The 24,237-nt window shown below is 37.8% G+C and overlaps 1 protein-coding gene across 3 annotated transcripts in view; it reads right to left on the bottom strand.

Moving 5' to 3' along the window:
* The window catches only part of fig4a (FIG4 phosphoinositide 5-phosphatase a), a 57,490-nt gene that overhangs the window by 28,543 nt on the left and 4,710 nt on the right, over nucleotides 1-24,237 (bottom strand). For all 3 annotated transcript variants that reach the window (XM_080883112.1, XM_080883113.1, XM_080883114.1), the window contains exons 5-16: nucleotides 20,289-20,445; nucleotides 19,372-19,422; nucleotides 18,585-18,748; nucleotides 17,700-17,828; nucleotides 15,484-15,584; nucleotides 13,948-14,110; nucleotides 10,292-10,389; nucleotides 6,924-7,057; nucleotides 6,107-6,223; nucleotides 2,772-2,817; nucleotides 2,467-2,615; nucleotides 1,742-1,908 (exon numbers count right to left, since the gene is read on the bottom strand). In XM_080883112.1, the coding sequence (XP_080739238.1) occupies nucleotides 1,742-1,908; nucleotides 2,467-2,615; nucleotides 2,772-2,817; nucleotides 6,107-6,223; nucleotides 6,924-7,057; nucleotides 10,292-10,389; nucleotides 13,948-14,110; nucleotides 15,484-15,584; nucleotides 17,700-17,828; nucleotides 18,585-18,748; nucleotides 19,372-19,422; nucleotides 20,289-20,445 (1,476 nt within the window). The remainder of the gene's footprint in view (nucleotides 1-1,741; nucleotides 1,909-2,466; nucleotides 2,616-2,771; nucleotides 2,818-6,106; nucleotides 6,224-6,923; nucleotides 7,058-10,291; nucleotides 10,390-13,947; nucleotides 14,111-15,483; nucleotides 15,585-17,699; nucleotides 17,829-18,584; nucleotides 18,749-19,371; nucleotides 19,423-20,288; nucleotides 20,446-24,237) is intronic.

Here is a 24,237-nt window from a genome sequence, read left to right as displayed (position 1 = left end):
TCTCAGCAACAAACTACTGATTGAATTTCTCAAAACTAAATCAAGAGCAAAGCACCACAAACAAGGTCGATGTTGTAGGTCAAGTAGTGCAGTTCTGTTAATCAAGGTTTAAGACACAGTACACAGTCTTCTTCTTCACTCCTGGAACACTCGCTGGTGTACTGTGAAAACACCTTTGTAAACCCATTAAGATTTCTAGATACACTGATTGTAACCACGCACTAGGGTGTCATTTAAAATGATTAAAAATCTAAATTGCGGACATTGCAAAGCCACTTTTATCAGTAACTGCTGGGTAATTATGTCATGTCTACAAATTGGCTGCAATCAAAAAAATATCTGCAATTAACAATATTAAAAATCTCATCTGCAGTCATGCGCAGAAAAAAGGGGTTTAGCAAAGGTAAATGTGAAGTAACTGCCTTTTTTTTTCCTGAGGAATTTTGACCCACCTCTCTTTACCATGTTCCCACAGTTCATTGAGCTTTGCAGGCATTTATTTGTGTGCAGGTCTCTCAAGGTCTTGTCCCAGCATTTCAGCAGCGCTGATGTTCTGGACTGACACCTTGTTGCTGCAGTCTTTTAGCTACTGAATTGTATATTTGAAGCTGATCATTATCCTGTTGCATGTCCCAATTTTAGCCAAGCTTTAGCTGTCAGACAGATGTCCTCATATATGACTCTAGAATAGCTTAGTATGCAAAGGAGTTCATGTTTGGCTCAATGACTGTAAGGTGCCTCGGTCCTGCTGCTGCAAAACAGACCCAAATCTTCTCGCATCCACCATTGTGCTGACAGTTGGTATGAGGTGTTTGGGGCGACCGTGGCTCAGGGGGTTGGGAATTGCATCTGTAACCGGAGGGTCGCCGGTTCGATCCCTGGGCTCTCTGTCCTAGTCGTTGTGTCCTTGGGCAAGACACTTTACCCTACTTGCCTACTGGTGTTGGCCAGAGGGGCCGATGGCGCGATATGGCAGCCTCGCTTCTGTCAGTCTGCCCCAGGGCAGCTGTGGCTACAAACGGTAGCTTGCTTCCACCAGTGTATGAATGTGAGAGTGAATGAATAGTGGTATTGTAAAGCGCTTTGGGTGCCTTGAAAAGCGCTATATAAATCCAATCCATTATTATTATTATTATTATTTAGATTTTGCCAAACATGGCATTATGGTCTCGTCTGTCCAAAACACATTGTTCCAAAAGTCTTGTGATTGGTGCAGATGCAACTTTGCAAACATAAGCCATTTTTGTTTTTTAGAGAAACAATACTTTTCCCCGACAACCCTTTCAAACAAGCCATGCCTGTTCATTTTCTTTTGAATTGAGATGTCATGAACTTTGATATTTAACATGCTAACATATGGCTTTACAGTCACCAATTCTTTGACTTGGTGCAGTTTCTCTGAGTCACACAGTCGCACAGTCTGGCTTAAAAGTGAATTTGTTAAGTTGTCTGCTGGGAAGATTGGCAACTATCTTGAGTGATTTTCACTTGTGACCAAACTTTCTCACAAAACGTTTGTGAGCCGATTCACATTTGTCCTATGTTCTGTTCAAGTAAAGGCAGAAATGTTTGCTTATATGTAATTATAGAGTGTCGTTTTCTTCATACTTCACATGAGTGTAAACTATACATGCATGCACAGGTTGAGCCCATTTCTATGGAAACCTGGAACATAACTAAGGGTAGATTCTGTTTAATACGGAGCATAGCTGAGGATAGAAGGAACTAGCGTAGAACACACCTGAGAAAGCATTGCTGTAGTACCGTGACAGCGTTTGCATGATATCTTTGGAGTGCTGTGTCCAGGGTGCAATCTTGCGGTAAGTCTTGACCCTGTGCACGAGCTGAGAGCCCCCGTACTGCAGTGACAGAGTGTCTCCATGGTCTTCATACAACTCCTCAAACAACCTGAACAGCACAAAAGAAAAAATGTCATCAATTCGCAAGGGCAAATAAAACTGTGATTCATTTATTATTTTGGTGATGTGAACTTTTGGAGGATTATTTTTTGGGGAAAAAAAGGTGTTAAAAAAAAAAAAGTAATTAAAAATACCTCAACTGATTGGGTCTGTATTTTGTGCTTGTTTCTTTGTATGTGTGCAACAGTGATTAACTACTAGAGAGTTATGAGTCATATTAAGTGGTGTTAATGTGCTGTTCTAACAGCTTTCACGTTGCTTGTAAGAACGCTTCAGTTCAAGCATGTGACAGATTCTTGTTCTCCTTGATGCACTGACTGTAGCTCATGCTGTGTTCAGATGGAAAAAACTGAGCTTTAAGTGGCAGTTTCAAGTAAAAGTAGACAGAGACACACACTACTGACTAATGTTTGCGAATACTGAATTTAGAGCAGCAAACTTTGGAATAAAAGGTTGGAATAACTGTGTCTGCCAAAAGGATTCCAAATAAATGAAAAAGATAAAGTTTAGCATGGATTAGATTTTCAGGCAATTATATGAACTTTACCTCACGCAGTCAGTATCAAACTGGAGCTTGGGCTTGTCAATCATTCCCAGTGCGTAAAGCTGATAAGCCAGAGCGCACTTGCCCACCATGAACTGGGCAGTATTGGTCCGGTCAAGACAATCCACACAGTTGGTCCGCAACACACCAGTCTACACATCAAGCAACAAGAGGAAAACAGCTGACTTTATAAACTACAGCCTATTAACTCAGTAGTAGTAATCATTATGATGATGACAAACAGGCAAGCCTTTTTAAAAAAAGACTAAATTTTTACAATTGTGTGCAAAAAGCTGCAAAAGACCTACCTGCAGTCGCCCAGTGGATGTTATTTGTCCACCTACATCTCCCCACCTGTAAAAATGTTACTTAATTTACTGAAGTCAATAAGCAAACGGAAACAAACCGAACACGTACATCACAATACTATTCTTCTGCAAGAACATTTTCTAATTTATTCCGGCTTCAGTATGATGAAACTGCGATGATAACTGTCATCACAGTGACTGTCACCATTACGAGAATGAACATAATGGAATGGGTGCAGACACAGCAAATGCACCCTGACACAATGCACCCCCATCAGGAGTGCAAGTACAGAAGAAAATGTTCAGCAGACAAATTCTAATACCCAGAGATGAAAAGTGGAACTCATGTTCACATTTACACTGCTGTAGTACTTTCTGTGCAAAACCAAGCAAAGTTATACTGACCCCTAGGAAAAAAAAGTTACAGTATGTTTAAAATTTAGAAAAAAAGAGATTAATTCTTGGTTATTTTGTTAACGTGAAGTCAGAAAGAGGCAAACAACCAGAGTGCTAGTTTTTTTTTTGTTACATGAATGTTAATAAACAGGACACCAATTTACTGATTAGTGAACTTGTTAGTAGGTACATATTGTGTTACTTGGGGCCAAGCTGAACCATCCAGTAGCTGGCCGTTGCTTTACACTTCACTGTGTAGACCTTGCTAGTACCAGTTTAGACCCTCTTTTGCTTTCAGAACTGCCTTAATTCTTCATGGTTTCATAGATTCAACAGGGTCATGGAAACATTCCTCAGAGATTTTGGTCAATATTGACACGATAGCATCACATTGCTGCAGATCTGTCTGCGGCATATCCATGATGCAAATCTCCCACCACCAGTGTTGGGAAGGTTACTTTTAAAATGTATTCCACTACAGATTACAGAATACAAGCCCCAAAATGTAACGTATGAGAGTAACGTATTCTGAATACAATGGATTACTTTATATATTATCAAGCTTTTTACAACTACATGAATGTACTATTGCTGTGTGATTTATTACTATTACTGAAGGCTACACGCCATACCAGTACCAACTAGATTTTTAAATCTTAATATAAAATGAGTAACCGTAGGGTGGACATTAGGTAAGGCTGCACTTTTTGCAGCGAAAACTATTCGGCGTGTATATAAAGCAGGTCTGTGTCTCCGAACCGTAGTAAATGGACCTCTGGCTAATACGTCGGGTTCCGCGTCAGGCTCGTAACCGATAACTAGTTTTACTTTGTTGTCTGGGTCAACTCTGCTAACGAGAGACAGAGAGAGGCGTTGAAAGGCTGCTCCAACAGAACGTCTTGTTTTGGAGGAAAACACGAACACAGTGTACAGTCGAGTCTTAATAGCTTACTTACAACTGGGCTACACTGCCCATGAGGCTACATTCTTTAGGGTTATGCCTGTAGCACTCTGCCTATTGCCTTCATATTAAATAATTTTTTGAACAATAATTAAAAAAACATATTTTGTCACGTCATTATGTGGGCTGCAAGTAGAGGTGACATGGGCCGCGAGATTGAGACACAGGCATTAGAGCCTCTTAATGCGTTTTGTTTGGGTTTCCAGTGTTGTGCCAAAAAGTGATTTCCAATGTTTCCGTCTGTTTTTTATGTGTAATACCATTACGTATGTTGCTAAATAGACTTCGGTGAACAGGTATTGCAAAGGGGTTAAATACACAATTTAAAAAAAATTACCTGTTTCTCAATTATCTTTGTAGCTGTGTTATTGTACTTAATTATAATCAATCAGCTTCCTTTTGTCCACTTAAAATATGTTTACAGAACTATTTTTGCATTTGTTGCAATTTCAGCTGTCCTCTTGGCCAGAATACTCTTAAAAGAGACATTTTTTAAAGCAAACAAGAATTTTTTTTAACTCCATAAATAAAGGACACATAAAAGTCACTGCCAAAAAGTGATTGCGGCTTCTACCTTCTTACAGGAATGTTGTTTGTTGGTCAAGATGACTGGATATAATTCATGAGGGATATATTTGACATATGTTTCACATATCGTAGATCAACAAGTTATTTATAGCAGTTTAAATACAACCAATCAGTTTTTGGCAAATGCCAGAAATCAGTTTTTGGCAGACAATCACTTTTTGGCACAAAACCGGCCATGCGTGGAATTACCAAAAATAGAGAGGGGACAGCCTAACATATGAAACAGGAAAAGACTGCCGTGTAATCCCTTTATTTTAACAAAGTAACTGTATTTTCCTTATTCCATTTAAATTCTCTACCACTCTCATTCAACACTTTCTTTTTAAAAGGGAAAAACAGCAAATAAAGAAAATCACCCTTTGACGAAAGGCAGACTAAATTGTACAAAAGCAAGCAGAAATCAATCAATGCAAAGAAACCCCAGTAATTCTGAATTTCTCCTTGTGAGCTGTGGATATTTAAGAGGAAGTTTTAAAACACATTTTATCATCTCTGAATAAACTCCGTGACCCACTTTAAAATCAATCAGCAGGTGTAGCTAAAGTATGCATCAAAGTACAAAGTCTGAATGCAGCGAGATGGAAACTTCAGACAAACGTGTAAATGATCAGAACAAGGCAGCGTTATCAAGACTTTGTAAATATCTTCATTATCCATGACCCAATTCCTGCATGTGATGAATGCTACAGGTGTCATACCTGATTGCACAAACAAACAAAACACCTACCAGTGTATGTGTGTGCGTGCATGTGTGTAGTTGGGAGCATGTGGCTGAGCATATGAGTCCTTAAAGCAAAGAAAGTGTGATAGCTTATGTAATGCAAAAGAAAGGGTAATAAATATGTGCTCTGGCATGGTCGTTGTGTTATGTAACAGAATGCTAATGCTGAGTAAAAGCGATTAAATCATCCAGACAGTAGAAGAGCCAGGCACTATGTACATGGATGGCAATCTACTCAGCTCATTAGCAGAAATTTCAATGTAATACAACTGCCATCAGGCATAATTTCCATTAAGAATTCATATGTGGAAAGTTTCAAAATCAAGCAAGTGTCGATAAGTGTGATCATGAATATGGAAAATGACAAAACCTTAAATTTACAAAATTTGTGGAAAACATCCGATATATAAATCTAAAAAAAAGACACTATTGCGGTTTAGTTTTCTGTAACCCGGTCATATTCAGATTCATTAAGCAGCTTCCATTTTACTTATTAGTTTGCTTCAAATAAAACTGAAACAGTAACAGATGTGTTTGTTTTGCACATGGGGCTGACTGAAAGTTTTAATTCTTGTCCAGCAGTGTGTGTTTCGGCCTTCTCTGTTTTAAAGGGGCAGAAAAAGAAGCAATCGAATAGGATTTAAAAAAAAAAAAAAGAAAAAGTCTCACCTTTCATCTGGTCTGAGAGTGTGACAGTAGAAGTCAGAGCGATTAATGAAGAAACCCGTTCGCTTGACCACGTTCTCTGCTATCATACTCAGACGGTCGAGAACATTGCACAACTTGCTGGGACAGAAAGAGAAAGATTGGAAATGTCATTTTAACTCGCTGAAGAATAAATCATTTTAAAAAATGGATGTGCCTGTAGAAGCTCATTCATCAAATTTTATATCCAAGTCCCTAGACTTTAACATCTCTATTCTTTGCTCCCAAAAGGGCTCAGGTTAAAATGTCAAGATCTCATATGAGTGTATCAGAAACAATGAGAAGGTCTGGAAATGAATAATGTCAGTATTTTAATCCAGAGAAGTTTCAGAGTATCCCAGATAGCTGCTTTGAGCTCTCTTTAACACGTCTGTCCGGACCTTCCCAAAATTCCTCTACAACAATGTGAGAGGAATTTCAAGCAGTTCTAAGAGAATTATAAAGTCACATAGAAAATGTTTACTTCAAGTTATTGCTGCTAAATATTGGTTATACAAGCTACTAAAGCCCAGGATGTACTTAGTTTTTCACAGTGACTCTGATTTTCCTGATATACCACTTTCACAGGAATGAGGTGGACATGGGGGTCACAGTGATTTTGTTATTTGAGTGCTTACAGGCATACAAACTTGTCCAAAGGTTCAATTTTCTCTTTATGTAATGTGCTTACGTCACACCATGATATTTTTCCCCTCTTTCAAAGTGAGCTTCTTATTTTGATGGTAAAAACACAATAAACCTGCACCTTAAAGATATTCTGTGCACTAGTATTTGTCAATACCTCTTGGTGTATCGGGCCATGTCCCAAGCGATATAGTCTATGCAATGGGAGGGAGGGAGGAACTGATTCAAGTTGACCACAGCACGGAACAGCTCCTCACTCAGAATCTTCTCGTGTTTCCTTTTTTCACGCTTCTGTAGCACAACAAAGAGATGTACACATGTATGTGTGATTCTATCAAACGTCAACTTAAGTGTTACATTATGGGGAGTTCTTTGAAAGGTTTCCATTAGGGCTGTAGTCAGACATGTAACAGATTCTGTGTTTTCCTTTGAAGTATTAATCAACATCCGTTCATGTCTTTTACACAGTGACCTCAGAGAACACAAAGCTGCAAGATGCAATTTACAGGTATCGAGCAGAGTAGAATATATGTAATAGAAACCACATGATGCAGGCCAAGGACATCCCAGCCTACTAAAATCAACCTAAAAATGAAAATTAAATGTGAAAAAACATTTTAATTAAACAAAAACAAAAACACGACTTTCACAAGGAAAATAAATAATCAGAAAAAAAAGGGGGTTATGTTTTGTGTGTAAAAAATTAAAACGAGCGGTCCACACACGCACACGGGTACTTAAATATAAATATAGGATATACCTCTGGCACTAATTGGTATCAATTTGAAAGTCCTAAATTGCTTTGTTCACGAATGATCCCATTCACAAACTTGGGTGTCCACGTCGCCTGACCTCTCACCTGCCTGGCGGGGTGATGATACCCCATGAGCCTTTTATGGCTGAGGGGCAAAAAAAACAGTAAAACATTTAGAAATTTTGTCCAAAGTAATATTTAAAACATCTTTCTCCTGCCTTTTACTTCAGTTATGCCTGCACAAACTTACAAAACTTTGTGGCCTTAAGAACTGTTGGTCAACATCTAGCAACCAACCAGATTGGTTTCCAAGCTCACTAAGAAAAAAAATGATGGGCAACAACATCAAACTGCAAAATACAGCAAATTTGATGGTGTAAAATTTAAAAGTACCTTTGGCGAGCAAACATGGTGCAACAATATTACAGTGATTATAAATCTTGCCTCTAATTTTGTCGTAATCAGTAAGTGAAAAAAAAAAAAAAAAACAGAAAAAAAAATCGAAGGAATTATTCTTTGTCAACTAAAATGCATGAACTCATAATCCTTCTGTGTGATCTGCAGTCACACTATCCATTAAGCTATTTCCACATGAACTCCACTGTAGCTTTATGACTGATCACCCAGGGTGATAATCAGCTTGGACGCATCATTTAGCAGCTCACATCGCCATTCAAACATCCAGCAGTGGCACCACAGCAACCAGTCAAATTACCAGCACATTTCCTCGACCATTCAGCAGAGCGTGTCATACAGGCAGACACGTATACACGCTCGGTCACACTTTCTGAGCACAGATGAGATGCTACAAGTACAGTACACGTGAACAAACACTCAGAACAGCAGACTTGTATTGTTCACAGGTATAAACAAGCTTTAATAAAAGGCCACAATAATGTTGAGGTGCAAAAGTGCAGTCGCAGATCACGAATGATAACATAAAACAGTCACACATGCACACTGACGTATGGGAGTGGGCTTTTCAGTGACGTATTAGTGACGTTAATGAACACTGTAATAATATGGGTGTATATTTTACCACAATGGTTTAATGGGTTTCATGTTTTTCTGTAAGGTTACAATCCAAATTATATATCTAAGGGTACAGCGTACAAGGTATCCTGAACAAGTCATTCACATGCTTTACCATGTGTGCCTTTACGCCTCCTTTCTTACATGCTGGGATGCATGCATTAGCCCTTGCCAAAATGATGCACATATAAAAGAGTTTGAAGGGCCAGCATGGCCCATGCCACCTCCATTAAGGGATAGATGGCAGTGGGTTTTATGGTTAAATGCCATTTCCTTCCTCTTTCTGTCTCTCTTGGATAATCTGGAGGGGGGTATTGTGTTAGCAGGGGATCCCCTGCTTTGCTCCCCGCAGTCTGCAAATTTCACATGGCTGTGGCTTGTGCACACCTCTGAGCTCTGTGATTCGTTCCTCATCTCACAGTTCCCCTTGTGAGTGACAACGTGAGCTGGAGACCCAATCTACGGAGTATATGGCCATGTGCCCAACATAAAGTAACTGTGATGCACACAAGGATACATCTGCAGCATGAAGCAAGATAAAGCATTTTATAATCTTCATAATTTATAATAAAACATAATAATCTTGCTTTTTTTTCCTTTTTTTTTTTTAAACTGACAGCAGTTTAAATGAATTATGTTAATTTTTCAGCAGAATAATATGGAAGGCATAATGTGGTGAAAGCTAGGTGTGTCTTATCAAATGTGCTTGTGCGTGTTGGTATGCTTGTGTTTCCAGAACAATGCAGAAGCAGATCAATATTCAAGGCAGCTTTTCAACTGCTTGTAATCAGCAAGCACTCAGAAAGTCTCCTGTGACTAAACGGCTCCACAGCAACACCTAACGCACCAATATCAACAGAATGCTTGACAAATTACAGTCGTGCCCTGCACTATAATTTTAAATAGCTACCTCTTGAGTGATCACACAAGAAAGTTATATTTGATCTAAAGATATGCCTGATGCATATATAATCCTTAGCCATTTTTAACTCTTTCAGTTTTAATAAAAGTGCTGTACCGAGAGTATTGGCAGGGACTAGAAAGAGAGGCCACATTTCTCCCACGTTAGCTTCTCTTCATTGGCTTATCTAATTTAAAATCCTTCTCCTCACTTACAAGGTCTTCAATAACCAGGTGGCATTTTATCTTAAAGGCCTCCTAGTACCATATCACCACAATAGAGCACTTTGCTGTCAGACTGTGGGCTTGCTCATGGGGAGGGATTGTTAAGGTTTTCTCTGTATTATTTTAAGCTGTTTACCGTACAATATAACATGCCTTGAATTGACTGTTTTTGTGAATTGGGCTTATGTAAATAAAACAGATTTTACTGACTTTATTGAACTGAAATTTGATATACAGAAAATAAAATGTAGATAAATTAGCAGAAGACAACATGAGCTGTGTATTTACGTATTTCCCTTTATTGCATTGTTTCTCTGAAAGCATTGTGTTGCAGATGTGCCCTAAAGTGCTAATTAACTGTAGCACTGGAAAAATTTAACCGTGAACTCTCTAGCCCTAGAATGGATTCACAGGTACATTCAAATCTGCTATTAATTTAATAACTAAGACGTTCGAAGTCTGCATACTTGCATAACTGTGTGGAGATGTGATTTTATTTATATCACAAGAATTTATGTAAATAGTAAATAGCTTGTAAGTGATTTTATTACTTAATGACTGTATTTTTGTGTCATTAAACACATTTTGGAATACTTATTTCAGCACCTCCCTACCTTGACCAAGTTGAGGATGATGATGGGTGAGCCAAACCGCTGTAGCATCTGGTCAAAATGGAGGCCAGCTACATAGGCGTATGGGTCAGCTTGGTCCACTGCAAAATTAGACAGAAAAAATATTTTAATGGTTAAATATTTAAGGGTCCTCACAAGAATATAACACAACTTTATTGACCTCAATATAAATTATTTTTCAAAACAATATTGCATATTGTCACAGCTGAGGTAAAAGTAGCAACAACACTGAGAGACCTACATCACCACCACCACCAAAGATCACTACAGTGGAACACTTGGTCTAGCTGCTATGAAAAAGAAGTTATCTGAGTCACTTGACTAAATGCTTAAATTCTTATCCATCACACATCACTATGATAGAGCCATCCGCTGTGTTGTGCCTGCATGACTGAGCATGCGTCAAGGCATGACATGACAAAGAGATCTGATAATAGAGATCTGATTAGGGCTGTGCGATATGAACAAAACACTCGACTTGCGTGAAGTGTTTCCAGCTGCGCGTCATGTACCTGGAGTCGAGTGTTTTAACAGATGCATGAAACTATACATTTTTAGACATAAGTTTTTAGCACCTGGCGGCTCTTTTTTACTTCTCATCCGTAAATAATCTGCTCTTTCACGTGACTCAGTTTATTTTGAAAAGTCTCAACAGGATCTTGAGCTTTATTGTGAAAGGTTTATGTGGAACATAAACAAGCGGACACGCGATGGTGTTACCGTCGTTGTTGCTAACCACAACGCATAAAAACAGGCGCTTGTCCGTCTGTAGTGTGGTTATATTAAATATAAGAAAAAGAGAGAACTTTAAGAAATTAATATAGCCACTACAGTGACCATCAAAACGATGAAAAAAATATTACCGTAAACAGTTTATTTTGCAACACCGCGAAACAAACGATAGCGTAAAATGAAACAATGGACGTTTTTATATCGTCATCCGATGTATATCGTTATATTGAGCAGCCCTAGATCTGATGATAACTTTAAAATAATTTTACTAAGACGTATTCCTGATATAGAGAGCAATACCTCTATCGAACCCTGGCATTACATCATGGAGTAAATCCAGGATTTACAAGAAGGGATACAAACAATTTAGACCAAGCCCAATTCATGTGTTTTTAAAAATATTTCTGCTACATAAAGGGCTTAAGAAATGTATTAGATCAGTACCCAATGTTTGTTTTATGTCACAACCATAAATTAACAGTACTGGTAGTTACCAAAATCATCTTTAATGTTTGTAACTGTTAATACACCTTTGTGTGAAAGCTCTTTAATTGAAATTATACTTTTCATGTCAAAATTTAAATATTGTTGTTATCCATTAATTTCCAAATTAACTGGTTTACAATTAAAAAACAGAAAACAATAAAGCACATAATAATTTTTTTGATTAAAATGTAAAAGTACTTGATTGGATTTCACTCCAATGTTTATGTAGTCTTATTTGTAATAAAACAAGTATTCTTAACATTTTTTGTATCTATACTTTTCTTTTTGAGTTTAAAACTTTTCCACGTGACTATTTTAACAGACGACCTTTAACACCGCACTGAACCTTTGCATTTTCATTTTTCTATTAAATGTTCCTTTTAAAAAGCACATTTACAGCTTCTACTTGCCACTAATGCTCAACCCCACACCTGCACACGTTGCCAAATTGGACTAGTGCGGCTGCCAGAAAGGAGACTTAAGAAAATAGGTCAGATCGTGCTGCAGTTCATCCCACAGAGCTGCTTGTGTGTCAGAACTGATAAATTAAATGTCACCTTTTTCAGCTTCTCCCCAAAACCATTTAATCGTCATGTTTTCCACTGCTCACACCTCAAAGGATGATAGTTTATGTAAAGCGCTTGTGCACCTTGGGAGGGGAGTTTGGATAATGACATTGGTGACTTTCCTTCAGCGGTCAACTAAGGTCATCTCCTAAAGGATTCAATTATGCAATAATGAGTCTTGACATATCAGAGATGGGGCAAGGAGAGATGCATTGTGTAATATAGACGCTCTCTACTCTGCATGCACTCAGTCCAGTATGTCTCTTAGCTACGTTGTTGACCTAGATTCAGCTACGACAATGGGCTTGGATATTTGTGATCCCTTTAAAATTTCAGCAGAAAAACAGAAAAAAATATCAACTGATTTCCACATAGGTCCTAAAAGTAAGTAAAAAGAACCCAACTAAACATATGTGACAAAAATGTCACATGTTGGTCATTTATTTATTAAGGAGATTGATCCAATACCCAAAAGTGCATTTTAAGCTCTTCAGACCACTTCAAGTATTCCAAGATTTGTTCTGTTTTTGATTAGAGCCAAGTCAATTTGATGCCCTAGGTAAAATTTAGATTATGGTCCAATCAATAAATGTGTGTATCAGCCTACCACAGAGAACATATTTGTTTTGACCAACATAAGTGACCTGGAGACGGACAGTTATTTAATATGAAAGGTTCCACAATAATAATAACCTATATTATTAAATAGAAACAAATAAAACTGATTTTTGAGTTTCATTTGTTGTACCATCAATGAAAGCAAGCTATACTGGCACACCAATAATTTATTTAAATAAAATTTTTCTATAAACATTTATGCACCAGTGAAGATGTCTTTCTCTCCAGTCAACAACAAAGCAACATTTTCCTCGTATTAAACATGGGCTAATGTGAGCAGGACAGCTTTTTAGTTTCACCTAACTCAAAATTAGGAAGGCTCAGGAAGCACAAAGATGTGAAATGTACAAAAATAAAGTCCAGCTGGAACGAATAATGAATAATTTAGTGATTTTAATTTTAAAATTGATCTTAAAGTGTTTTTAATTATTAAAAATGAAATCCCCAGTAATAGTAGACCTATTGGGAACAGGATTAAAGACTCAACAAACTAAACTACTAGTTTGCGTCAACCACTTAATTAGATGGCATATTACTTCTCCTCAGTGGAGGCAAAAATATGATGGAGGGGAAAAAGTATGCCATGCACTGAGAAAACTGTTAACACACGTAAACAGGTCAAATGTTAAACTGATGGTGGAAGGGTTGGGGAAACATTTAGGAAATGTCAGATAAGGACCGTTTTGAAGGATCAAAGTGGAAGCAGGACGATGAGGGAAGATGACACACGGAGAGATCTTAGGAACATGCTCAGTGTCTATCTTTCACAGGTAAATGTCACCTGAGGATGAATTAAAGGGCAAACCAAACGAAAAAAAGATTACAATCTAATACAGGCATTGTACACATGCAAACACCAGTCTATTCCTGTGTGTACACCCCCACACACAGAGCTGTCCTCACCGTCAGTCTCGGTACCTAATCACCTCCCTCTGGCCACGGCTTTGTGTTTTTATCCTGCTTATAATGAAATAGGACGGATACAAAGCTGAAGCCAAAAGGGGCCATCCTGCCTTCACAGTCTTATTTTTTTTTTAATCTTTTGCCAATAGTTGAAAGGAATGGCCTCAGTATACTCTACATATATTCTCTTATTTTAATGTAGCTTTTCTTCGATGACTTATTTCTTCTGAAGTATCAAAAGACAAAAATAATACATATACAGTTCACCACATGTTACATATTTCAGCCTACAACAAAAGCTGCTGATGCTGAAGTGTAAAGAAGAAGTCTTACATCGAATTGGAGGTTTTGGCATCATGGTGGAAATGTCCTGGGACCAGTAGAGTGGGACGGAGCCTCGCACCTGGACATATGAGGAGTAACTCCCTGCTGTGAAAGACATAACTGAGGCATCATGGACGACCTGTTCAGTCTCTACCTCATTAGCCACATCCCCCTGAAAAAAAACAAAATAAAACAAAAAATGAGAAAAGCAAAAAAGAAATGATAAACTTCGGCATGATTGGGAAACCCAAGAACATGTCTTTAGAGAACATAAAACAATTATTATAATACAATTATATAAATCTAAATTCTTTATGTAGTCTACAGGAGTGGTTCTTCAGGCTTGTTGAAGAACATTCAGAGCTATTCTTTGGGTGTTCGCTGTTTTTTGCTCTGTAAGGATGATCTCACATTACTTCAGTAACGTTAAGGTCCGGGCACTGGGACTATCCGTGATGTTTTTCTGCCCAGGTATGTTTTCACTGCATTAGCAGTGTGTTTGGGATCATTGTCATGCTAGAAAAATGAAGCCGTTGCCAATCAGATACTTTCCAGATGGTATTGCATGATGGATCCAAATAACATAGCACTTTTCTGTGTTCATAATTCCATCAATTTTGACATGATGACTATAATGCAGCACTAAAACCACCTCTCCTGTGTTTTATAGATGGCTGTAGACAGTCACTGCTATACTGAAGAATGGACAGAAAAACTTTGCATGAACTTCAGAAAGCTTGAAGAGCTTTTGCTCAAGATTAATGTAAAAATTACGATGCCATCGCCTTGTGAACCAATGAGGGGAGGCTCAAAGCTTTACACAGTGCTGTAGTTTATCATAAGATATCAAAGTGTTTCTTCACCTTTCACATGGCAAACATTTCAAAACTGAACGTACAACTTACGTGTATATATTATATAAACACTCCCACTGCACTTTATGTATGTATATGTACATATGAAAAAAATAATTTGAGTTTATTTCCTGTGTATAACAACCATTTTACCAGTAACAGAAATTACTGGTGTACAGTTTTTTGGGCTTTTTAAAAAATTAAATTATTTTTCATTTCTATTGCTATTTTTTTTATAATATAGCTCTAATTCACTTCCTTTTTCACTGACTCTTGTGCTGCTGTATCCCCACTGAATTTCCTCACTGTGGGATTAATAAAGTCTATGTCTATGTTCTTCATCTAACATTCTAATATAAGACTTCTAACATTCGGTCTGCAATTACCTTCCTCATTCTCAGTTTTCCTACTACAGTCATGTGAACAGTAAATACTAGAAATTGTTGGGGGATTTTTTGTTACATATTTTGTTACATATCTGGGCAAGAAAACTCTTCATCTTCTTTACCTACAGAAAAAAAGGATATAACTGAACAACATCCCATCTCAAAGACACTCACTCCCATTCCAAAAAGAGAAAGTGTGTCCAATTAACCCCCTGTGATTAACCAGAGTCATCTCAATCTGTTTTGTGGCCCTGATGCCACCCTCTACTATCTGTTCCTCCGAGTTACCCTGGTAACTTCTGTACCTCACAGTTGGCTCCCCTTTTGAGGAAACGGGTGCCAGCAAATTTGCTGGAGCGCCTGGCAATCAGGGTGATGTGAACCGGTCGGCCGTAGATCAGAAGTTCTGTAGGTGGTCGGTAAAGGAAAAAAAATAATAATACCAATATAGACCTAACAGCCTAACAATGACCTGTGGAAACAAACACATATTATTAGTAAAATGTAAAGAAAAATCCTTTTTAAAATTGTATTTCATTCATAGCAGTCATGCTTTGACATTAGCTCTTAATGATGACAGTTTCACTTGTAGTTAGAATATGAACCTGGGAAATATATTTATTTCCGATTCATCCCACCTCTACCAATATTAAGAAACCAATAAGAAACCTTACTTATAGCTCGTGATTGAACCATTCCACATCTTTTTTAGTGCATTTCTGTGTCTTCCCATCTGCTAAAAGGTTTTGCATATTTCCTATCTGGTGAGTCTCTTCTTGTTGCACCCAGTGGCCCTTTCATCCACTCAGAAAAGAGGACTGAATGCCAAACAATTTCCAGGAATTTGATAAACTCAAAACACCCACACACTGCCACAGCGGCAGCAGGCTGCCTAAAGAGGGAGACAACAGCAACAGGCCTGATTGCATATTAAGTTATTGCACTTCTGTGTTTATCTGCAGAAGACTCACAGAACGTGGCTAAAGACAAAAAACAAGATAAATCTGGTTTGAAAGTATTTGTATATTGAACATCCATTAACGTTATTAATATTGGCTGAACAAAAATAAGGAAAGATTGCTTAACGAGACACAATGGTGAATGACTAAAACTTGAAAACTGAACCTGAGGCTGACTTTTACTCCCATAAATCAGAGGTAATCAAGTGCAAAGTCCCTCTGCAGCAGTTACCCATGCATCAATAACACAAAAAATAAATGAATAAAAAGAAATCCAGGAGAATTTATTCATGGAGAGAAAATTTGCTGGTGTGTACTCAAAACTTAAAAGAAAATGATACTAAAGGACTGAAGCTCATAAACAAACCAAAAAAAAGAAAAGTATTCATAATTCATACAAAACACAGGCACGTCTCCAGAAAGAAGCACGTGTAACTCATCTGTTTAATATGCACAGTGTTGTTTCTCCCTGCAGATAACAGCCCGAGCACTTCTGAAAGTGCCCGTGTATGCATACCTGATACGCTCTGATATTTGCTTTGTTAAATCCCTAAAAACCAAATAATTGCTTGTGCAGTTCTGTGATGAATCACACAGTGTGATCCACGTGATCTGGTGGGGGCTGAGCACAGTTCAACAAGTGGTGCTGCGAATGAGAGATGAGAAGTATCGACAAAGGATAACAATGTGAGAGTCTTCTGTGGTGTTGGGTGTAGTTTCACACATGGAGTAATCAGTTATTCACTTAATTTTCAAATAAGCAATCCTTTACCGTTAAAAATAAATAAAAATAACAGCAGTTCCCTGTTCTTTTTGCTGTGACAAAAAGGGAAAAAAAACAAAAAACAAAGACACAGACTCCCTGGCATGCAGCTGCATCTATGTGGTTGGTTAAAATGATCAGTGCTGACAGATGCATCCCAACAAAGTCTCAACATGGCACCAACTTTAGTACTTAAAAGAATGCACTAGAGCTGCAGTCCCCAACCTTTTTTGCACCACGGACCAGTTCAATGTCAGACAATATTTTCACGGACCGACCTTTAAAGTGTCACGGATAAATACAACAAAATAAAATGATACAACCAAGACAAAAACGGTGGTATTTTGTAAATACAATAATAAGCGCAAATTTACGGTGTAATTGTGTAACTTTATTAGCAGCGTCCTCTTGAAATGTGCCAACAACATTGAGTAACATCCTCCTCTCTGCCCCTTAATGCTCTCTGGTTACTATGGTAATGGTAATATAACGCAAAAATATTCCTTTCAAAATAAGACACACAACTACAACACGGGAAAAAACCCAGGGAAACCTAGTTAACAATAAAAACCCTGAAAACCATAAATTTCACACCCGAGCCTCAACTGTCACGGCCCGGTACCAAATGACTCACGGACCGGTACGGGTCTATGGCCCGGGGGTTGGGGACCGCTGCACTAAAGGTACTAACCTTGAGGATATTCTTTTATGGTTTCCATAAAAAGCATAGCAAGTGTGTCATGGCAATTAAAAAGGAAACACTAAATAATTCTATAAACAGCTGATGCTCAAAGGATACTGGACTGGCCACAAAATCCATGGATTATATACATAAGCCAGTCATGATGCACTATGTCCTTGACTCGCTCCAGGAGCTTCCCGTTCCACACATATTTGTAGTAAGGCTCGTTGTAAAGGCCATAAACCACTGTAGAGAGAAAAAAAAAGAAGACTGAAGCATTTTTCTGGACTGGTATCAGTCACGCTCATCAGACCATAAAGATCATATTTAGTGATAGTTATATAACTGATTAATTTTATCTACTGGTATACTACAAAATATGTCATAAATGGCACGAATCCTGTGTCAAAGAATATAAAAGTATTTCCCAAATAGAGTATCTGTGACTTTAATGGTATGTTAGGTTTTAATGTAGCCACCTTAAGTTGCTGTGTCTCACTGCATTTGGACTTGTATTCAATAACTGGAAAGTATATTCTCTTGGGTTAAGATCAGCTGACTGATTTGTCCATTGAAGAATATCCTATTTCTTTGGCTTGAGAAACTCTCAGCAATATACTTTTTTGATCATTAACCATGTGCAGTCTGATCAGTTTTGCAGCATGTGTCTGAATCTGAGCAGAGAGTAAAACCCTGTACAATTCACAATTTATTCTCCCACTTCTATCAGCAGTCACACACTACCAATAAATAATAGTAATGCTGTTTCACTAGCAATCATATATGCAAATTCCATATATTTTGTGGTTTTACCTCTGTACACTACCACAGCATTTTTTGAATAAATAAATAACAAATTATGGACCCAACTGTATATAATTCAGGTACAACATGTATTCCCTCTCCAGATTGAAATCATAGTTTTGTGTCTCCCAATGAGCTCCTCCCCAGCCAATACAATGAAGAAAAGAAATGAAAGGAATATAGATAAACTCCTCTCACCTTTTGTAGGCAAACCCTCATCTTCAAAGATGTCAAAGCTGTCCTGCTTGCTCTGTGTGTGTACCTCTTCCTCAGTAGAGGAAGCTGCTGAAGACCATTGTTCATAAGGTCTCTGCAGCAAAGTCAGGTTGTACTGCAGTGAGTGGCTCAGGTCATAGCTGTAACTAAAGAGCATAAAAGCAAAGTCATATGAATCAAGTACAACCTGTGCTGAACACCATTATTACACCAAGCAATACGTTATACACTCACAGAAATTCTTTTTTCCCCACATATTAGTAAAACCATAATGCAATGCAAATTTATAACATAAACACAATGTTTTACATATCTTTCAGCAGTTATGTTGGTGTTTTAAAATACTATATAATCAGATGAGTGATTAGCAAATCACTCATTTCAAACCTCTGAGATAATTTTCCTCACTGGAAAGGGTTTTTTCCCCTCTTATCATCTTTAATACTGCAAAAACTGTTAGAAAATGATTCATATTATCAAATTAAATCTCCAGGCCATAGCCAGAGTTCCTTTCCCAACCAAGGCCACAAGGTCAAGAAATGCTTTTTAGTTGTTCCTAGCCTTCAAGCTGAGCAGGGCATCGGTACACGTGTTTAGTCTGGTGTGATGCGATATTGTAAAATTCAAAGGGCACTTGTACTAAATAAGCCTAGAGGGAGTGTGCTGAAAGCCCCCTTGATAACAGCATTTATAATCTGACGTAATTTGTGCATATACAAGTTACTGTATCCTTCTAATAGTGAGAGTTTGGAATAACAAACTGTCTTACCTGAAGTAGAAGTTGCTGGAAAGGTCCACATTCTGAAAGATCCTGAGATACCTGTCAGAAGAAATCTATTTTTAAAAACATTTTTAATTTGCACATCCAGTGTAACAGCTATCATTTCATCTACTGCATTCAGGTACTCCTGAACCGAAATGCACAGCAATAGCAAAAACAGTGGTTAACTTGGACAGAGCCTCAAAATAACAACCAAATAAATGTTTGGGTGTATTTCAAGATGGCTACTAAGCAACAAGACTTGCATTGCTGCACTAGAAAGTTAAACTAATGAATCAAAGCGAACAAATAGTTACAACTTGGCAAGTGGTGACCATACTAGCATATGATATATATAGTATATATAATAATGGGAATGCTATTATTATACTATATAACAATGCACTCATCAATATTTCTTCAGCTTTGAGAGATTCTTCCTCTTTTGTCAGACTTTCCACTGTTTTATACAATTTGGGGATTTTGGGTGGTTTATAAATACCTGATACACCTTTTCCTCAGTCAAGTGGTCAAATAATGTTTTCACACTAAAATTGTGTACATGTGTGAAATCATGGGGGTTTTTTTTTCAAGCCACTATTAGAAAAGCTTCAGTCCTTGTCCACTGGTAGTGGATGAGTCAGCCTTTGTGTTTTGTTTTGTGGGGTTTTTTGTTGTTTTTTTCCTATTTTGGCACATTCTGTATGACAACACTATTTTTGGCCAGACTACAATTGTGGGTGTGAGCAGAAGAGAGTAAGCGTTTTGTTGTTGTTGTTGTTGTTGTTGTTGTTTGCTACAAATGCATTTCAAGATATTTTATTATTTCTGAAAATTTCCATACTCAAAATTAATAAAATCATACAGTAATGTACTTAAATAGAGTGGCCTCAAGGTAATAAATGGGAGACAGAGTAACACAATACCTTGCTTCATCGGGGTGTGTAACTCTGACTGAGTCATTGGGAATGTAGATCATAGTGGTGTCTTCAATTTTGTAGATGGAGTGGCCCCCAATATCAGCCATCTTTCTGCGCTTCGTGATCAACACGATGTAGTACCCCTCTAGGAAACGCACAAATCCTGGCAAAAAGAAGACAAGTTTTAAATCTTTTACAACAATCTCATCAAATGGAATTTCCTTTCCAGCAACATGTAGTGTGGCTCAAAACAAGTTGATTTGTAGGTCAACTTTATTGTTGCCAGCAAATCTGCTACAGTTTTGACAGGACAAACAAGTGAATAGCTCCACTTGCGGAGGTGGATAGTGAATGTATGTGTGTCATATTTGACAATATTAACCATGTAATTTGCTCCATTTATGCTTTGAAATTTTGACCCAGAAAACATCATGCAAACACAGTCAATGATTTGCTTTCAGCATCATACAAGCTATTTTTCCATCTGTGACATTTAGAAAATAATGCAGACAATGTCTGTATGTTTTTAATAATATCTTACTTAGATAAACACAGTTTATGTAAGTGTGTCTGCTAGAAATATACCTCCCCTTCATTATAAAACTATTACTAGAACTAATTTGTTAATGGATGAATTGAGGATCACAATACAGACACACGGCCAAGAGTGCTACTCAGCCCTCAAGAACAGTTGTATAATGTCTCCTGCGGTTTCAGAAGGATTTTTCAAAAACAAGAGACACCATCTTCCACCTAACCTGGAGCTTTAAAGATACATTTTTAATATTTTTAGTAGCTTTATGTAGCTAGAACAGTGGCGAGAAGACAGGAAAGCTAAAAAATATTTTCAGGTATAAACAACACCGGCTGCTGCCCTGCTAAAATCGAACATCTTATACAAATTCCTACTCTTATTCCACATATTTACAAAGAGTAAAACTGATAAAGGAAAATATGGCACAATAGCACTGATAGCAGTCAAAGATATATATTTATTTGTATATGACATTGTGATGCATAAAGTCATAATTTCACTATGTAAATATTTTGATTAATTAGTTTTATTTAACTTAATTGGATATCAATTCATTTTTTTCAGTTTATACAGTTCTTACAGTGGCTTACTAAAGTATTCGGGCCCCTTGAACTTTTCCACATTTTGTCACATTACAGCCACAAACATGAATCAATTTTATTGGAATTCCACGTGAAAGACCAACACAAAGTGGTGTACAGGTGAGAAGTGGAAAGAAAATCATACATGATTCCAAACATTTTTTTTTTTTACAAATAAATAACTGAAATGTGGGGTGTGCGTAATTATTCAGCCCCCTGAGTCAATACTTTGTAGAACCACCTTTTGCTGCAATTACAGCTGCCAGTCTTTTAGGGTGTGTCTCTACCAGCTTTGCACATCTAGAGACTGAAATCCTTGCCCATTCTTCTTTGCAAAACAGCTCCAGCTCAGTCAGATTAGATGGACAGCGTTTGTGAACAGCAGTTTTCAGATCTTGCCACAGATTCTCGATTAGATTTAGACACCAGACAGGTCAGGGATAAAGTTATTGAGAAATTTAAAGCAGGCTTAGGCTACAAAAAGATTTCCCAAGCCTTGAACATCCCACGGAGCACTGTTCAAGCAATCATTCAGAAATGGAAGGAGTATGGCACAACTGTAAACCTACCAAGACAAGGTGGAATTCCAATAAAAGTGATTCATGTTTGTGGCTGTAATGTGACAAAATGTGGAAAAGTTCAAGGGGGCAAGCCACTGTATATTGAGAATCCCACTGAACAGTTTCCCACTTCACTTGTAGTGTAACAGATTTCTTCTCACTTGAAGACAAACACAACCTGAGCTAAAATCTAAAATAACTGATCAATGACAAATGATAACCAACAATGGCAAATGATGCCGCCTAAGTAGTGGTATGTAATTAGTTATATGATTAGTTAGTGAATTTGTCACAAGTTAATCAACATTAGCTAACTTTAATAATTTGTTACTTCAAACTAGAAAGTGGCCTGACATCCAAGTTGGGTGAAAAAAAAAATGTGTTGAATTGGTAAGTGCAACATACATACTACACATATACACACACACACTAAGGACTCTTAAAGTTATACTTTGAAGTGGCTTGTACTTAATCTGCAAAACGCTGCAGTTGAAGTTAACCAAAAATATTCCGTTTCATAAACTAATCAGGTAAAACCTTTGAAATAAGAAGTTCTGTTTCACTCATGAACATTCACGTGACAAATTCAAAGTAATGGTGTGCTAGTGTGTCTACATTATCAAAGGTTTTTGTATTTTTTTCTGCATGATGACCGAGAAGCAATAACCCTGTGTAAGATTAAATAACACTTATGAGTTCCTGTATGAGTATACCGGTACTGTCCTTCTTCCTGGAGGAGATGGGTCAGACTGACAAAACCTGCGAATAAAAATATACTTACGCTAATCATATTCATTTTGTACTGTAATAAGAAAGCTACCGGGCAAAAGGCCTCTTAGAATACACCTTGTACCCTACATGGCTACATCATACTTTTATTACATAATAGCAAAATGATGGCTTGCGAACAAAGATGTCATTGGGGTTGGGGGTTGGCGGAGTATCTATATTATTCAAGCAGAGGACAAACAACTGTCTGTGTCAGGGTGACCGACTAACCTGCTGTGGAAATGTCCACAGAACTACTTTGTTGAAGTTGGCAGCAATTATACCCTCAAGTCTTTTTGAATATGATGCTACAAGTTTAGCACACTTATGTTTGGGTTGTTTCTCCCATTCTTCTTTGCAGAACCTCTCACGGTCCAGGTTGAGCATCAATGCACAGTCATTTTCAGATCTCTCGTTCATCTTTCCCTCCACCCTGACTGCAGCAAAACACCCCCACAGCACCACCATGGCTAACTGTAGGGATGGTATTGGGCAGGTGATGAGTGGTGCCTGGTTTCCTCCAGACATGACGCTCAATCTTTGTTTCATTGGACTACATAATTTTGTTTCTCACAGTCTGAGAGTTCTTCAAGTGCCTTTTGGCAAAATCCAGGTGGGCTGTCATGTGTCTTTCACTGAAGAGTGGCTTCTGTCTAGCCACTCAACCACACAGATCTGACTGGTCTGACTGTCTTTCTGGAAGGTTCTCCTCTCTCCACAGAGAAATGCAGGAGCTCTGTCAGAGTGACCACCAGGTTATTGATGACCTCTTTGAGTAAGGCCCTTTTACCCTGATCACTCAGACTGGCCGGGCAGTAAGCTCTAGGAAGAGTCCTCCAAACCTCTTCCATATATAATGATGGAGGGCACGGTGCTCACTGGGACCTTCAATGCTGCAGCAATGTTTCTGTACACTTCCCCAGGTCTGTGCCTCGATAAACTCTTGACTCAGATGTCAGACAATTTCTTGGACCTTGTGGCTTGTTTTGTGCTCTGACATTGTCAGCCATTTGGACCTTATATAGACAGGTGTGTGACTTTCTAAATAATGTCCAGTTAATTGAATTTAAGTGGACTCCAATCAAAATGTAGAAACATCTGACAGATGATCAGGGAAAACATGATGATTGTGATGGCAAAGAGTGAATATTTATATGCATTCTATATTTTTGCTTTTTGTTTTATTTTTATTTTTTTCCCCAATTGCAAGAGTTTCAAACAAACTTATTTTACTTTGTCATTATGGGTACAATGATATGATGGTATTTGAGGTGAAAAATGATAGCTAGCTCACTAGGTAGTTTATTTGGAACAAAAATTAAAAATAAAAAACTGCTTATAAGGGGAAAAAAAGTCCGTTTAGGATTGTAATCAGGTCTTTAGGGCAACGTACAAAACACAGATGTGCTTTTACTGTCTCAGATAGCTGAAGTAAAATATCCATCCAACCATCCATCCATTCGCTTCCGCTTATCCTTTCCAGGGTTGCGGGGGGTGCTGGAGCCTATCCC

This window comes from Rhamphochromis sp. 'chilingali' (genome assembly GCF_963969265.1).
Source record: "Rhamphochromis sp. 'chilingali' genome assembly, chromosome: 5".
Lineage (NCBI taxonomy): Eukaryota > Metazoa > Chordata > Actinopteri > Cichliformes > Cichlidae > Rhamphochromis > Rhamphochromis sp. 'chilingali'.
Note: the sequence above shows the minus strand (reverse complement) of the source record. Positions and strands in the feature narration are given on the sequence as shown.